Here is a 17,474-nt window from a genome sequence, read left to right as displayed (position 1 = left end):
AGAAAGTTGTTATTTCATTAAAAAATATTAATACAAAGGCTTCATTATGTAGCAGGGAAAGATGTTTCATACAATGTAGCTATTTTAGCATGGTTATTTTTGAGTTTCAGTTATATGAGACTGAGATGAGAACCAGTTACCGATTTCAAGTTCCATTCTCCTGGCAGCACCTCAGCTGCTTTTGGCAAATCATTTAATGTTTTCTGCCTCCTATCTCACTCACCTTTTAAAATACAGATCTTATTTCATTTATTTCCCAGATGTACTTAATGCATTTATTTCAAATTTGTAAGTACTTTGAAAATTATTTTATTTATAAATGTAAAAATGTAAATCTTTATTATGTTATGTAAGGATACACATTTGTAGGATAAAGATTGGGCTCTCTGTCAGTTAACAAAATTTTGTCTGGTTTCCTTTAACAATTATATCTGTCTGACAGCTTATTAACTTGTGCTTCTCTCTCAGTGAACAGAAATTAGGGGTTTAGTATCTCCTTAGAGAAACTTTGAAAATCAGTGTTTCCATGAGAGAGTTAAGCTGCACACTCACAGCTACATTTTTTTCCTTTCTCTTTACAGCTGTTAGCACAGTTCAGGCAACCTGCAAAGAAGGTGACTCTTTTGAAGGCATTAGAGCATCACAAGTCAGTGGCTTTCAGTCTTTTTCAAAGCATTTCTATGCTCCTCCATTTTCCAGGTGAGGTGTGAGCTCCAGCATAGGTTGTTCTAGGCTCGCTTTTCTTAGCAGCCTTTTGGAGACCTCTTCAAGTCACCTCCTCTTCCACTTTTTTCAACTGCTGTTGTTTCAGATGTTTTCCAATATTCTTATATCCTTTGTTATTATAAAGGTCACCACTGGTGCTTAGATAAATCAAGTTATGAGACCAAGCCAGTTTTGTGATTTAACAATTAAAAAGAACTGATTTAAAGGGGTCCTTTGCTATAATCCCTTTATGTTCTTTAGAAGCAGTTCCTCCCACATATATATATACACACACACACACATCATCTTTGCCTGATACGATGTTTTATGGGGAACTTGACTTCCTCAGATGTCAGCGGATCTAGTTAATTGTAACCAAGAGGGCTAGTATGTATGGCAGCAGTTAAATGTAGTTTCTTTCACCATAGTTACACAATCTTTTGGAATTTCTCCATGTTGTAATTGTCATTGAAATGACTGAATGATGCTCCTCCTAGCATGTCTTACTGGGAACGGTAAATTCTTTTGCATGTTGGGCACACATACTCACTTTACATAGTCTGCGGCTGCCAGTATCTCTAGTTTCTGGGCTGCAACTGAGGCTCTGTGCTTTCCTGTGTGAACATGTCGGGCTGTCTGACCAGCAAGTGCAAGTCTTGTGTGAAAGTTATGAAGCTTTTAAACAAAATGGTGTAGTGAAGATCAAGAGCAGAACATGGGACTTGCTCCCAGTGTTTGAGGAATGGCCCTTCCAGAGAAGCAACTGGTACAAAATAAACCGGTTTCAGAGGAAATGGTGTCCAGTCCCTTAGCAAATGCAAGGCGGAGACCTCACCTCCCCAAATACCACAAAACCTGCTGTGCTTTCAGCAGAACCTGAGCTGCTGGTGCAGCTTGGGCACCTCCTCTTCACCAGGAGGCCCAAGCACTGGACAAAGAAGGACTAGGTACCCACAAACATCAGATACTTCAGGTACTGCTGTTGCTGAAACAGCACATGAGAGGAACACCTTTGTCCTCTGGATTTATTCCCTCAGAGGTTTGTTTCCAGAACTGCCTGATATATTGCACACTCATCAAGGATGGGAAGAGCCCTGGGAGCTTCTGACATAAGAGGTGAGCTGGAGGGAAGGATTTCTGCTGGCTGAGGAGGTGATTTTGTACAAGAGGCAGTGAGCGAGAATCCTCTGCCAGGGATTCTGTCAAAAGCCCAAAAGGGAAAGGAAAATCAGGATGTAGGCCTTGGCCAAGGGAGCAATTACTCCTGGAAATGGATTTGAGTGGGCTGGGATGGAAGGAAATGTTTTGGAACAAGTCACCTGGAATTTGTAGCCCTGTTTTTTAGTCTCTCCCTTTATCTCCTCTGTGGTTGGTTGTTTTATTCGGGGGGGGGGGTGTTTGGTTTGGGTTTGTTTGTTATTGTGTGGTTTGGTGAGGTTTTTGGGGGGAGGAGGTGTTGGGGGGGTGGGTTGTTTGGTTTTTGTAGCTTTCATTTTTGCACTATTTTGTTTATCAATTAACCTATCTAAGGCAAAAACCAGCTTTGAATACCCTGTGAAACATGCTGTGTTGCGGATGGTGTGAAAAAATAGTACACTGAACTACCACCATCTAATGTGCTACCTCAGAGAGAGTTGTATTTTTCAAGTAAAATTTAAAATATTGATCCCATTGTGCCGTTATTACGGGGACCATTTTATTTTGCTTCAAGTATGGTTTTATGAATTCTAAGATGAAAAAGAGTTGAGACAACACTGCTGAGAGGAACTGCAGTCATATATGTGAGTCACAAATGTTTCACTTAATCAGGGAATTGCTCGTTCTTAGGTTACTTTATTGTAACCAAATTGCTCATTCATAGTTTACATCTATGCCTAAATATAACTAGTAAAATGCCGTTTCTGGGTTTTCAGTGCTTGAGCATGTCACCAACAGCAAGGCTTGAGTTCCAGTGGTATTACCTATTCATCAAGAACTTGGCCAACCAAGCACTGACTGCTTTTCCTCTTGTCCCCTGCTTCCTTTGGGATATGCACCCACAGGTTTCTCCGAAAGCTATACTGGAAAGATGTGGATTGTTGTGTGGGGTTTGGTTTTCTCCTTAGGTTGCCCAGGAGATCACTTGGAGATTCAGACTGTTTCTGCTCAAGATGAGTAAATTGTAGGGTCCTGGTAATCCCTCAGAGAACATAAAAGGGCACAAGCTGCTTCGGGCTCACTTGAGCACCTGGCAGCAAGGTCAATTTGGATTGTGTAATCCATACTCAGTACTTCTATAACTTCATCCAGATGCTGATAGCAGAAGAGCAATGTCCATGCATTTTGTTGTTGTAAATCCTTTCACAAAATCGAACAATTGCCAAGAATGTGGAAACATTAAAGTAAGAGACAATTATAATGGAATAATTGATGCCAGATGGACTTCTGCACCTGATATCAGTCAGCATGCCAGTGAAACAGAGCTGTTTATTGCAAGGAATACTACAGCATATGGCAGGGTAGCATCAGCATCTTTTCAAACATTATTTTGATCATTTTGAAAGCTGCTAATGTGTCGACTTTCTTACTGTGATTGTTCTTATACATTGCAACAAGACCTTTTTTGTTGAAGATTTCCTGAGAAGGAAATATGAGCTTCACTCTCCCTGTCTCCTCTGGCTATCATCAGGTTTGGCAATTTTTCATTAAAACTTATAAGTAAACAGTTATTTAAACACTAACTAAAGATCCTTGCTTAGCTGCTTTCAGAAATCCTTGTTATTTCCAGGCAATGAAAAATAATGAGATAATCTTTTCTTAAGCATTATGTAGTGATTGAAGTAGATTTTTAGAAATTATTGCCTTTTCCAAGGCTGAATTTATTAGGTTTTGAAGGTAGGTTGATACTTTTCCAAGGAAGCCCCAACTTGCCTCCATTATGCATCTGCTTTTCCTAATGTGAGAGTCACTTGAGCATCAGTTCAGTCTTTGGTATAGTGTCATTCCTCTCTCTATTACAGGGTGGGGAAGGTATGTAGACTATATCATGCAATTATTTAAATTTTTTTGGCCGTTTCATTTTACTTTAAAGATAAATAATATTGTCCTCTTAATTATTCTTTTCTGACACTTTAATGTAATTTTTTTTTTTTAATAATTCAAAACATGAGCTACCTCTGAAGGGATAGAGTGCAGAGCGGGGAAATTTTCCAGTTCTGTGGAACTAACTATAAGCTGATCCTGGAGATATTTAGGATGTGGTGCCTAAATTTTGTGCGCTAGCTTCCCTCTTCAGTGCACACTGAGTGCCTCTGTGTGGTGTAGGACAGTCTAATTTGAAGATTAAGTAAGTGACCACTCACTGGAAGTGTTTGCACAGTTGCATGCTTCAGTGCTGTAGTCCTACCTGCTACCCTCATTGCATGGACAGTGTCATGAAAATTTCCAAGTACAGGTTTAAAAGAGAGAGTGCAGGGACGTTAAGGCATCCAGTAATAAAATCAGCACTCATTTCTCCAGTCATGCAGTGCAGTGAGGTGACTGTTAGCCTCTCTCCCACTCCATGAATTGCAGTTCCCGTGGTGCCAACTTCCAGTGCATGTCCAGTACCCAGGTGTCGGTGGGAGGGAGTACTCTGACACTGGAGATAAAGAGTGCCTAACAGCAGGCAAGGTTGGAGACCTGGAGGGGTTTCTTCAGAAGAAGGAAGGAAGGCTCTTCCCTTCAGTTTCACATGTGTTGAGACTGGTAGATGCACTGCAGAGGAGCAAATTTTTGGTAGTAGATCTGTCTTTCAGAGCTCTAACGCACACTAGGAAATGTTACTGAGACCTTGAAATTTAGCTTCTTCTTGCTGCACCTCCGGATTCCAACAAATTCTGGCATGCTGAACATAACGTATGCAGGTTTATAGCGCTATTTATAAATCTCTGGAGTTTCCTCTTGTATTCTTTCTTGCTGATGGAGTGTGGGATGTGCGATTCACCCCATCAGATTTTATTGAGGAGTTATCCGCAGTCATGTGTATGCTAGATTCTCTTGAGAAACAACATCTGTTTTCTGCAGTATTTCAAGTTTGAAATGGCTGTGGGTTGTCTTAAGTTGTTTAAATAACAAAGGGATACAATTAGATAATGAAAATTGCTTGCACTTCTTGTCAAATGCAACATTAACTCCATAAGCCACAGTATAGGGAGGTTTCCTCAATAAGCTGTTTGCTGATTTTTCCGGTATCTTCTAATTGTCTAAGTACAGATTCCTCTGGTTTTCTTTCTCTGTTGAGAAACCATGCTATGCCTGTAAAACAGACACATCTTGTCTAATAGGTGAAAAAGACACTAAACACGAGTTGTAGCCCTCAGGACCACCTGTTTTCCAAATCACGCCATTGTGCTAACACAGTTCAGGTGATCTCAGGTCCTATTAGGATTTTTCATGTATATAAATGAAAAAAAGAGATGTATATATATGGATGGATGGGTATACACTTGAAATAAAAGGCAGGATATGTCAACCAGTGACAGGCATTTGTATGATAAAAAAGGAAGCTAAGCAGCATACTTCCTTGTGGGACCACAACAAACCTGGCTAGTAAAGTCTTAGTGCTTGACAGTGCAACTGTTATGCAGACCTTATAGCCAACTAAAATTACAAGTCAACATAAAACTGTAATTTAAATGAAACTCCAGTGAAGCTCAACTTAGTCACTCTTCCAAGTGACAGTGAATGGAGAGGTTGTGGAGAGATGCTCTTGGAGAGGTGTGTGGAACAGCACTTTCGTACAGCTTACAAATAACTGGCACACTCCTTTTGTAAGGAAGCTCCTTATGATTTTTTTGTTTAGTCATGTAAGTAAACTTCTGGAAGATCATAAATGCCTAGTATAAATAGCAGTATCCTCCTTCAGGCCTTCTTAACTAAAATTGTTAATGCCGTTGTACATTTCCAGGAGCATAAATGATCCTCAGAATAGTTGACTGTAAGACTTGTTGCTTTTGCCCCCTAAACATAGAATGCCAACGTAATAAATAGGTATTGTATTTTTCACATCATCTTTCTGCACCTGATTTGCTCTCGTGGATGTGTACATAGTTGTACAGTTTGTGAAGAAAATGGTTGAGTCCAGTGAGTTCCTATAAAAGAAGTTCCTATTAATTCCTAAATTATATGGTTTTGGCAGCAGCTGGATGAGTTCTTTCTAAAACTTTTTTTTTATTATTATTTTTACACCTGCATAAAGCATTCGTATGAATTGCATTAAGTCTTAAGGTGCAAAGTTTATGCCTTATATATTCCTTCTCCCAGGGGAAGTGTGATAGTAGCAGTTTTGGTCAAATTATGTACTGGTTATTTGGCTACCTACATTCAGTTTGTGGTCTTAAGTGGATAATGTGTTGCCATTCACTGCTTCTTACCCTGCCCTTTTCTCACAGCCATACTATGTGATGCTGCATAGCTACCAATCTATAACCCAAATGTTGTTATATTAGAGTGGAGGGTTGTGCTGATCTCCGTGCAACATATATAGGGTGTATATTGTATGAGATGAAGCAGCTGTATGACTGTAAATTTCTGTGGGTTTTTTCATACTGTACATACCTGCTAATTACCAAAGTGATCTATGTTTTAGGCGTATTTTCTCTTTCGTTGTTGATTCTCCTTTTTTCAAGTTTTAGAAATGAAGTAATTTTGGTAAGTAGTTATCTCGGGAAGCCTTGGATGTGGAGGCAGTCTGCCAGCCGCTGTGCAGGTGCAGTATGTGCTGCGGCCAGGGGGCAGGTTAGCATCCCAGCCCCCTTGCTGTGCACAAAAATCTAGGCTCCAGTTACTTAGGGCAAGGAGAGGGATGCTTCCGGATCATACCTGCTGGGGTTAAGGCCAGCCTGTGAACTCGCTCATTAATGCCTTCATTCAGTATGGTGGAAAATAGTGAGAGGGAAGAGGATCTTCTGAGCCCACAGCCACATGGAAAGCAAGTCAGCTGAAGCTTTGATTCTGCCTCACAGCCGACTGAGCTTTCTCTTCTCCCCTGCCTTTTTGGCAGGAAAGAAATGAAGGGCTGGAGAGGAAATAATCAGTAGTAATCTCCCCAGCCAGCCAGCCATCTCCTCCTATTGACCTCGAAGTAATGAAAAAGGGATAGATTCTGCCGCATGTTATCTCTATGTGTCCCAATAATGAAAGCAGAGAGAAATGATCATAAATCTACATGGCTTTGCCTGTTTGGAAGTCTGGGCCATGGGGAAAATGACAGGACGTGTTTTATTTTTGCTCTGCGATTCACATAGGTAGTCATCCCGAAGTGTTTCCTCTGTGGGTTATTTTGCCTTGTACTTCATTTTATGCAGCAGTAATTTTAATTCAGATGAACTCATTCTCTTTTGTTGACTTAAATTTTCAATATGAGAATAGTTGTATTCCCTGAACTGGCAATAAACTGGTTTGATACTCATATTTTGTAGGTGTAATAGATTTCACTTAGTTACTACAGTGGAGTTACACCGGTGTAGAACTGGGCCTATGAAAAAAAAACCAAATCCGAAACATGTGGAACTTATTTTTTTTACATTTCTTTAAAAAAAAATAAGGAAAAACTCCCCTAAACTGATTCTCTTTGGCATTTTACAGGGAAAATCAAGACTGGCCAAGTTCTTGTAGTTATATTTAAAAAAAAAAAAAAAAAAAAAAAAAAGAAGGAACCTGAAATCTGGGAGTTTACTTTCAGATGTAGAACTGTCATGCACAGAGTAACCAGAAAGTTGTCTTAGCAGTTTGTTCATTCTCCTCCCAGTGAGACGTAATTCATTAAGGCAGTTTATTGTCAAGCATTAATTCAGAAACTGGAATGAATCTGAGACAGAAAATAATTCAGTAACCCTGATGATGTAGTAGTCCAACTAGTGTGGCCAATGGATAAAGAATAGTAACAAGGTGTTTTAGTACTTAGCTGAGATGCCAAGGCAATGTCAGCCAATAAAATGATGTCATGCAGTCAGTGACAGGGTTTGGTCGATGCAAACAGATAGTTTTGTCTTTTATTCTTACTGTGTGCAATAACAAAAGATCAGGAAGGACTATATTTAAAAACAGAGGAAATGTACTGAGTTAACTAGAAGAGCTCGTTGCATTGTTTCTTCTGAGAGCCAGATCTCAAGTGAGATGATGGCTGCACCAGTACTGAGCTCCCTGAGCTCCTTTCCCCCTTCCCAATGTGGGATTAACCTCTGGAATGGCAGCAGAGCTCTCTGGAATAGCTGAGACTGTGGTGAAGAGATTTTACAGTTTGCTTGTATTCCCATGATGGAAACATTACGTGAGCATTAGGAGTGAAATTGAAGCGTAAGGGAGCTGCTAAGTCCATCACTGAATATGCAGCAGAACAGGTTGACTTAAAGAAATACAGGCTGGTCCAGCCTGAGGGGACCTGTAAATCTGGCTCTCTGGAGGAGCTAGGATGGTGGTCATGTACTTCTCCTCTTTTGATGCCAGTTAGCCTGTCAGAGCTTGCTTTTGGCCAGAGAAGACACCGTAGCTGAGCTACACTCCTTGGGAAATCAGGGAGGACAGGACAGCGGGAGAAAGCTGCCCAGCCCTGTGCTCTCTGCTGGGAGGTGATGGCTGGCCACAGCGTGCTCGGGCTGCAGCCAGTGGCCTGCTGGTGATTCGGTTGTGCAGTAAGTTGTTTTAATTCATCAGTCAACCAGCCCTGACCATAAAAATGTGTATTTTCATCAGTTCACTGTTTTGAATAAGGTTGGTTGCAGTAAGACGAGTACCAGAGGAGGAATCATCCCAGGGGTTCACAGGGTGAAACTGTCCCCTTTCAGCAACGGGTTGCAGCTCATGTCATGAAAACAAACCTTAATCCGACCTTTGCCTTAGGTTATTGTGTTTGGACTGTTTCTGGTACTCAGGCCTTGAATTAGTGGAAATATGCTGAGGTAGTCAGGGCTTCTGTCATCTTGGGAAGACTTAAGAGTGTGAATCCGCAGTGGTTCAGGTTGATCCAAACTGGCCCTGCCTTAAAATGGCCCCACAGTCACAGCCTTTACCCTGTGCCAGTGCTGGCATTGGGGATGGGAAAACCCTTCCTGGCTCAAGGTACTGAAACAGGAGGAGATGAAGCAGATCAAAAAATAGCATTATCCTGCTGAACCTGCTCGCCAGACATCTCCCTCACAAGGGCAAGCAGGGGGAGTCCTGAGGCAGAGGAGGTGAGAAGCTGGTTAGAAGTGGCCTAAGCTATTGTGGAGCAGCACCTCAAGATTTCTACGTCATGCATGTCTTTAATTGCTGCTAAAATGCCAATTGTAAATAATAGTATAAGTAGCATGAGCAGAGCTGTAGTTAACTGTAATTTAAGTCCATGAAACTATTTACATGTTTAAAGCTATGTAGATGCTGGTGTCTTATGCTAGATCAAGATCTTAATTATGCATAGTTTGAGATAATTGGATTGCTTGAGCTTCATGTCTCAACCTGCCTAACTCTAACTACTAAATTAGGATTCAACTGTAATCCACATACGTTTAGTTGAACTATTTCAATTTATTTCTTACATTAAATAATCAGTCATGAAAGTGTTGTGATTAATTCTGCTCCTATATTCTGGTACTCTGTAGGAGAGATCTGAGTTTAACACATTCATATCACCAGGTGAATTTGGGCAATTATGCCCTTGGTCTTTGCTGTGTGATTTTTCCTAGTAGATATAAATGGATGAATGTTCTGGATAAATATTCTGAGAAACAAATAAGTCCCAAGTGTCTTCATTTTGTTAAGAAGTTTATTCTTAGGTTGCTGTGCTAGCCTGTATTTTGTGGGTTTTATTTTCTCCTTCCTGTCTTTTAGAAGCATACACTTAAAAATGAATCAAAAAAGTACCAAGCTTGACATTTTTAACAGAAACAAAAAATGTGGTGAAGATCACATCTGCAGCTGAGTCCATGATTAACAATCTAACCTTGCTCTTAATCTAAGGTTTACATGGGTGGAATTATTATCTGTTTACAGGTGCAGGAATATAACTTCATTTTATTGTTCCCACAGATGAGCACCATGCCAGGACTGCCTACAAGGCCATGCTTCTATGACATTGATCTTGACCCCATCACAGAGCAAGTGAAAGGATTGTTTTGAAAGTGATGTCCAAATTCAGGTCGGTCAACAGCCTTTATTTTCCTATTCCAGCTTGGAGAAGGATGTTTGTCTCTAGTATGTATATAAAAAAGGTTGTCAGGAGTTTATCTAGGTCCTAGTTTCATTGAGGACTTCACACAATTTGGGGGGATTTGAAGAAATATTTTATAATGTGCACTTTACCACGTGGGTTTCTCATTTACTGAATGGTGGCTGTCACTTTGCTGACACTGATGGTGCACATTGATGGTGCTTTTTGGATTCCTGGCTGTGTCAGTTTGGTGTGAGTAGGAGCTGGCTCTGCAACTGTACTGCTCTTGGCTATGGAAAAAGTCAGTCTGAAGAAATCATGTTGTGTTACTCACCTCAAAAGAAATGATCTAGTTCATCTTTGATACTACTTTCATGTGGCAGTGTGTTTCTGTCATTACCTAGATATCAGGGGACATGTTTCTCAGCTTGTTATGAGCTGTGCTTTGCTTTTTCCTTTTTTTTTTTTTTTTTTTTTTTTCCCGCTGATTGCTGTCATCTCTTTCAAATGGTAATAAGCATTTCAGGAACACAAATCTGTCCTCTTAGCCTGTCTGTTGTTCAGGCTAGGTTCTCTCCTTTTTTCTGGAAGGTTGCAGTTCCCCCGCCAACTCCTCCCCTTCTCTAAGTACTTCATCTTCTTGGTGTCCTGCTTTAATTTTGTGTAGCCTGTTCCTCACTGAAAAATCCAAGTTGTTATGAAAATATTCCGCGCTACTCCATTTTAACCTTGTAACATAATAAGTGGAGTAAGAGAGGATGTAACCCTGACTGAAACAAACCATATGTGTCTGTGATGGGACTCTCTCCCTTTCCCCAATAAATTGGTCTGGAAAGTAAAATGGTTACTCTTCCACAGATCAATACTACTATGATCTAACAGGACTGTGATGGGACCCCAGATCAACCACAGCTTTGAGGTGGATATGCCCAGGTGCTTCAGCCCTGTTGTAGCAATCCTTGCCTACTCCAGTTTCATTTTCTGTTTCTGTGTTTTGATGGATTGTTTGGAGGAGGAGAGAGGTTTGCACAACCCAGCAAGATTACTGTTCAGACCAAATTAACTGTTCACTTGCCCATACCTGAATGTTACAGCATTGACATAACATCTGGTGAGAGCAGATTCTGCCATTTCGCGTGTACCAGTCAAGACAAGTAAAAAGCAGTTAGCAAACCATCACTGACTGTTGTGTTGCTGGGTAGTGCTATGCATACAGGTTTTTGGCATATATTCCATTTTTGTTACTGATATACATTATATGTCTGATGGCTTCATGCATACATATTGATTCATCATGTGTCAGTCATGTAATTACTTCTGAAGCATTTGAAATGACTGTAGAATCCTAATGTAAAATCTATATGCAGATTCACATAGCCTGAGTAATTGGGTGTTTACTGCCTAGTCTTACGTAAATCTATCCAAACAATGGAGTGATGAGTTTTGAAGAACAATGGTAATTAAGCAGATGAAATACTCCATTCCAACTGTGAAGGCCTTTCATTTGAAGTTGTGCATGAAATGAAGATGTTAAACTTGGCTTTCGGTCAGTGATGGTGTTTTCTTAGATGTCAAAAAGAAATGCTGACAAAGTCCCAAAAACATAATAGTCAGGTAGGAAATAATGAATTCTATTGTTAATAATTATTTTAATTCCATTGTGGAGGTACTGGTGGCATCAAACACATGAATGATTCAGTCAGTTGTAAAAACCTTTTAAAGAAAAAAACAGCTTGATCATATATATTTTGCATCAGTATAGGCACATACTCACCTGTGTTCCCACCTTTAACAATCTAAATAAACACCTTGAGAGTACTGTAATACCCACTGAGCACCACACAAAGTGGTCAATGTTCATCAGTTCTAAAATTCACCCAGTTCATGTGCTAGACTTGTGCATTTCTCATTTTGGATAAAGAGAGAAAAAAGAGTCCCATATAAACTTTACTCCCAACTTTCTGTGGAGAAGTTTAGTATTATTCTTTGCTTTCACACATTCACTGATGTGAACCCGCACTGCAGCTAATACTATGCTTTGAGGTATCTGTGGGTTTGTTTCTGTGACAGCAGATCAAGGGGCTGTTTGGGTTTTTTTGCTTGAAAATTTGCTTGAATTCTTTCCTTAGTGTTTTAGTGTATGATGTAAAATTTCTAGTAATATGATAGTGTGCCAGCTCATTAGGACTGATTCAAATCTTTAAGATGGGGTAATTGAAAAATATTTAGAGATTTGTGGAATAGCTGGAGATGTTTCATTATAAACATGCGTGCAGACCTGAGAACAGTCGTTTCAGTGTGCAGTTTATATCCTCCTCTGCAATGCATAGCTTCACGAAACTGGTGAAGAGGATACAGGATACAGGCAAAAGTTCCTGCTGCAAGGGTAGCTTTGGGGGGACTCTCACTGAGATGAGACAGTGGATGTCATTAGCCTCTCTGATTTTCCTCCATCATTTCACTGCATTAGTCAAGGAGATGATAGCTCTTACAAAAATTTACAGAATACCGGTCATTAGAATATTCTCTTAAAAAGTCATACAAGCAAAAACTTTTGTCGAAAAAAGTCAGCTCTGTTTTTTTTTCTTTTGACAAATAGCTAATACATGGAACGCACAATATTACGGTCTCTCTGTAGGAGCAACACACTCTATTAAAAAACTGAAACATTAGCATCTGGAAATGAACCCAAAGGAATCTGGTTAGTTCTTCCTCAATGGCCAGTATCCCATTTAAATTGTATTGCCCAGCTCATACACTAAGTAAGTGCAATTGTTTCCTTAGGAGCTGTCTGTAGATAGCACCAGTTAGAGTAAGACTTACATGGAGACAAGTCTGCCAGTAGAAAGAAATATTTTTTAAAAAAAAAGGAAAGTAGTATTTGCACAGTGAGGGGAATTTATGAACCTGACCTGCTCTGCAGAAGTAGTCTGTTAAGGACCCCTGTGAGCTCTGAGGATCCCTCTAATCAGTGGCAGCAGGTGCCTGCTCTTACTGTGCCAGTTTGGCTTTGGGTATCTTGGACTGATGATGGAGGTTGTTGTTTTCGTCAGTTTGTTGTGACTTAGTAAGGCCATGGCTGTCCACAGTTACAGATATATTCTTGCACTCTGTCCTCTTCAGAACTGGCAGAACATCAGAATGACTGTAATACACAGCATGGGCATATTGCCACCCTCAGAGCTTTTCTGAATGTGAGAATCCCAGAGCTCTGACTGTGAGCATCTTCATGGCCATAAAGAAGCCCATGAAGAGGGACACCAAAATGGAGGTCCTAAAATTGCAGTTAGATGTTTTCATCTTAATTCATTTAGGTACAGGTAGGAGGTATTTGAAGACCTTTCATTTGCATCCACAAAATTGATCCTATGAAACAAAAACCTGACTTCTTTTACTCTCATTCTACAGTATTGGGTTTCAGTCAGCAGGATTTACTACAATAATGTACAGTCTTAAGTCTGTATCATACTGGAATACGAGTACAAGTTTTTGTTTCTCACCTAGTAGGGTTACACAGATGATAAATGGGAGGCGCATGTGGCATAACTGATTTTTTTTATTATTATGGTTAAGACAAAAATATCCAGTTTTACTGAAACACTGTTTTTAGATAGTGGTGCTTCTATTTCTATCTTTTTTTTCTTTAAAGAAAGCAAAGATATCTTGTTTCAATGTATAAATTCTTTACCTTTCTCATTTCAGAAGCCTTGAAATTAAGAACTGCAACTTTCCTGTTTCTTGCAAGTAGAAGACAAAAAATGAATCTGAAATATTCCTGTTACGTGTCTCTGGAGGAATGTCAAGATAGACCAAAGAGCAAAAGTTTACTCTTTCTTCAAACTAGTTTTTACGATTAAATATAGCTGTAAGGTTGAAAAAAAAAGGCAAGCTAAAGTTTTTCTTTCTCACTGTAGTACAGGAAGCTCTCGACTGGGGTTTATGCTTGTTTGTGGATAAAATGACATGGAAAAAGAGAGAAACTTTTTACCTTTGAGTTTTTGTCTTTTCTCAGAGGCATTTACAGAAGTATTTCCCTTATCTTGGCCATCTAAAAACTTGCATAAACATGATTATACTGTGTAATCAAGCCTATTTCTCTCTGAAAAATACATTTTCGCTCCTGGCATTCAGGAGCTGAAACCACACACAGATTAACTGCACATTTTTAAGTTATCATCAAGCGTTGCTCTGGATGCATTTGTGCAACAGCCAAGCTTCAAGCAAGGAAGATATTAAGCAGAGAAAGAACAGAGCATTTATTCTTAAAAAAGTTTTTAATATATGATTTGTTTCCTTGTTGGGCAAGGAAATCTTTTGAAATGCTTAAGCCATAGCTGTCTCATATCCATAGGTCTGTCTTTACCCAATACATATATTACAGTCTGTCCAGCTGATTATGTGCTTGTTGTGGTGAAACTGGTTGTTCAGAGAGGGTATTGCTCCTTCTGAAGCCCTGTTTTGCTCCTGTTCTTGGCTAATGAAGCCTCCTGCTGTGCTGGCTCCCGACCTACAGTTTTTCTTGTCCTGTCCCTGGCAGTACACAATGCCCAGTAACAACAGAGGAATGTCCATCAAGCAAGGATGCAACAGTGCAGAGCTTTGTTCTGCTTTGTTCTGCAGGTTTTAATCACCATACTGTAAAACTGGAGTGTGTTATTATTTGAAGGGGGTATTTGAACAAGTTAAATCTTAAACCATGTGTGTTAATTTACCCGAGTAACTTATCTTGTCTTTTTTTTGCTAAATCTGCAGCAAAACAAGGATACTGCATTTAGCTTTTCAAGCTGCTGCTCCTCAGGAAACTCACTGACTGACTGTTGGCGCCTTCAATAACAAAAAAAGCAATAGAACAATAGGTTGAATCAAGATAATAGTCTATTGGTTTTTTTAGGTAAAAAGCAGTGAAATAATGATGAGAGAGTTTATTTTCCTGGTGACGTTTTCCATCCTGTCGCTTTGCTCTGCTTACGCACATCTGTATGTTACGGGCTTCTGCAATGTAGTTTTGGTTCCCTTCTACACAGCCACATTTGGAGACTTAATTATCTCAGGAACTGTGTTGAAATTGAGGGGTTTGTTTTGGTTTTTAAAATCATGCTTCGTTATTTATAAACTCAAAACTGTAATTATGGACAGAAGAGCAAACTGGGGACAATTAAAATAATTATCTGTGCCTTCCCTGGAGTAGCACGGAAATGTCTGTTGACTGCATTTCAGAACTGTTCTATTCATAGTGTGGTCCCCTAGCACCATGGGGATTTCTGTGAAGATAAACTTAAACATAAAAAAAAAAGAGCTATTTGATATTTTAGCCTGATTAGACGATAGAGCTTGTAACAGCCAAGACTGTGGATGCTTTAATTACACTGGGGCAGGACAAACATGATCAGCAGAAAGTAAGATTCAAGTGTGGCACTCTCAGCTACTGGGAAGAGAGATTGCTGAAATTTTCTATTAAATTGTGCCACAAAACACAACCATGCTATTCATACACATAACGGTGTTGTAATTTAGTTTTGCACACACTGAGCTATCTAGCCTAGAAATAGCCAAAGACTTTTCTGGAAGAAAGTGTGGTTGCCAGCCATAGTTTTCCTAGTAGCATCCTTACAAGAAAAATAAATAACATTTTCCCTCCGTCTTGTCCAAAGAAATACAGAACATCATAACTCTGCCTTACTAGTGGTCATTGTGGTTCCCCCTCAGGTGCATTGGACCTATCTCCATGTGGTATGGGATACTAAACATGGCACTAGCTGGCTGCCTGTGAAGCTTCCATGTGGATATGGATGCCTGAGCAACAAGTTTTAGAAATCATTTCAGACTGCTGCTAGATATCCTTTCCATAGCGTAGTCTCCGTATTGTCCCTTCAGGTCACACACACTGGGACTATTTATCTGACCCATCAGTCTCTCCCTATAACATCATTCCGGCTCAATTAGTTGAGAGTTGACAAACATCCTGTTTTTTCTACTGTCATGTGCACAGGATATCTTACATTGTTTTGATAGCTTCGGTAATTCAAGGAAAGCTGGAATGACCCTCTCTTCTTTTGTCCTAGACTTTTCCCCACACCATCTAGTTGACTACCCGCAAAGTCTCTTGAGCTATTACATTTTTAGTTCTTCATTTTACGTTTTAGTAGAAGACTTGTTAAAAATAATCCATGTTGGCATGCAGATTCTGTCTCGTGATCCAGAGGGGTTGAGCTATTGGCTACCAGCTGAGCTGCAGAAACTGCTGTAGTATAGGTTCCCTAGGGTTGCCCTAGTTCTGAGGCCTTCATCAAGAAGGATTTAAAACGAAGACTTTTTTTAAGGTGTTATTGGTAGGCATATCACTTTGCATGTGATTGCAGGTGTGGAGCTCCTGCTTTTGCATCTGGTCTGAGCAATTTTGTGACACGGCAGAACCATGGCATATGGTAATGGTAATATTACAAGGCAGCTTGCCATGCTTAGCCCTGCGTTCGCTAAAGCATGTTAAGCGCCATACAGTTGTTTATTGTCAGAAGATCTGCTTTTTGTAGCGACTGACTACTTTGTTATTGCTACTGCTGAACTACTTCTGTAATGACATTGAAATACTTCAGACTACATACAATGACTTTGTTTGTATTTTGAAATTCAAAATCCCAGGATTTCAGTTGCCATGAACATGAAAATAAAGTATGTCTGTACTGATGTTTGGTTTGCACAAGCAGTGCCTGCATTCATTAATAAAGTACATCCATTATTTAACATTTCTCTATCTACCATCTTGTCTACTTAAAGCGACTTTTCTTTAATTCCTCATAAGCCACTTAGTCTTGTCATGCCCCTGTCTCCAGCTGAACACAACTACACCAAGGAAGAAGGGGAGCTCAGCCACCTCCTAATCAAGTGCCAGATGCAAGCAAAGCTTAGGGCTCTTTCCTGGGTCCTGGGAACCTAGGAATGCATTTGGTCCCTGGCTGTTGCCACAGAGCCATGCACCAGAGGGTAGTCCATAGGGTCTTCTCCATCAGTACAGTCTTTTTTGAAGCTGGTTTGTGTTTAGGGAAGGACACACCAGGTTAACATCCTGTCCTGGTCCCAAAATACCTTGCTGTTGCCTTTGGTCCTTGTTGTAAAAGGCTGGATCAGATGCAAGGGTCAGTTGGACACTTTCCACTTCAGTTGGCAGCTGGGTTTGCACAAAGCATTATCAGGTACAAGAGCATGTATCTGTGAGCTTTTCGGGGTGGGATCTAAATACAAACGATGCAGAAGCTTCAGGAACTACAGGCGTTAAATCAACTGGACCATAACACAGCAGAAAGCATCCTGGGACTAGGAATAAATAAAATGGGGAAGTGGAGGTGAAATCAAGTATACTGGGCACATACTGGACATGGCTTCTGTTTTCTAAATAGCTAAATGTAGTCTTAACCATATGATTTGGATTAGTACTGGGTTTTTAACATGCTTCTCATGACTAGATTTCCAAACAGCTTTTCAGCTTCTCTACAATGTTTCAGCAAGGAACGTACCTACATGTAACAGGTCTCAAGTCCTGGGTTTGTGCTGCAGTGCTACCTGGGTCTGCCCTGCTGATGGCCACCCCCCAGCCAGGGCGAGCATGGGAGGCACATGCAAAGTC

General features: G+C 40.1%; 1 protein-coding gene across 8 annotated transcripts in view; it reads left to right on the top strand.

Moving 5' to 3' along the window:
* The window catches only part of MTHFD1L (methylenetetrahydrofolate dehydrogenase (NADP+ dependent) 1 like), a 157,209-nt gene extending 140,613 nt beyond the window's left edge, over positions 1 to 16,596 (top strand). For 4 of the 8 annotated variants that reach the window (XM_037391939.1, XM_037391946.1, XM_037391940.1 and 1 more), the window contains 3 exons: positions 582 to 699; positions 9,733 to 9,841; positions 13,556 to 16,596. In XM_037391939.1, the coding sequence (XP_037247836.1) occupies positions 582 to 699; positions 9,733 to 9,776 (162 nt within the window). In that variant the 3' untranslated portion in view covers positions 9,777 to 9,841; positions 13,556 to 16,596. Of the gene's footprint in view, positions 1 to 581; positions 700 to 9,732; positions 9,842 to 13,555 lie in introns of those variants that run through there. The other 4 variants (XM_037391942.1, XM_037391941.1, XM_037391943.1 and 1 more) reach the window with 3 other exon arrangements.
* The last annotated feature ends 878 nt before the right edge of the window (positions 16,597 to 17,474 follow it).

The sequence above is a fragment of the Falco rusticolus genome, chromosome 6 (assembly GCF_015220075.1).
Source record: "Falco rusticolus isolate bFalRus1 chromosome 6, bFalRus1.pri, whole genome shotgun sequence".
Lineage (NCBI taxonomy): Eukaryota > Metazoa > Chordata > Aves > Falconiformes > Falconidae > Falco > Falco rusticolus.
This window is presented reverse-complemented; position numbering and strand designations above follow the sequence as displayed.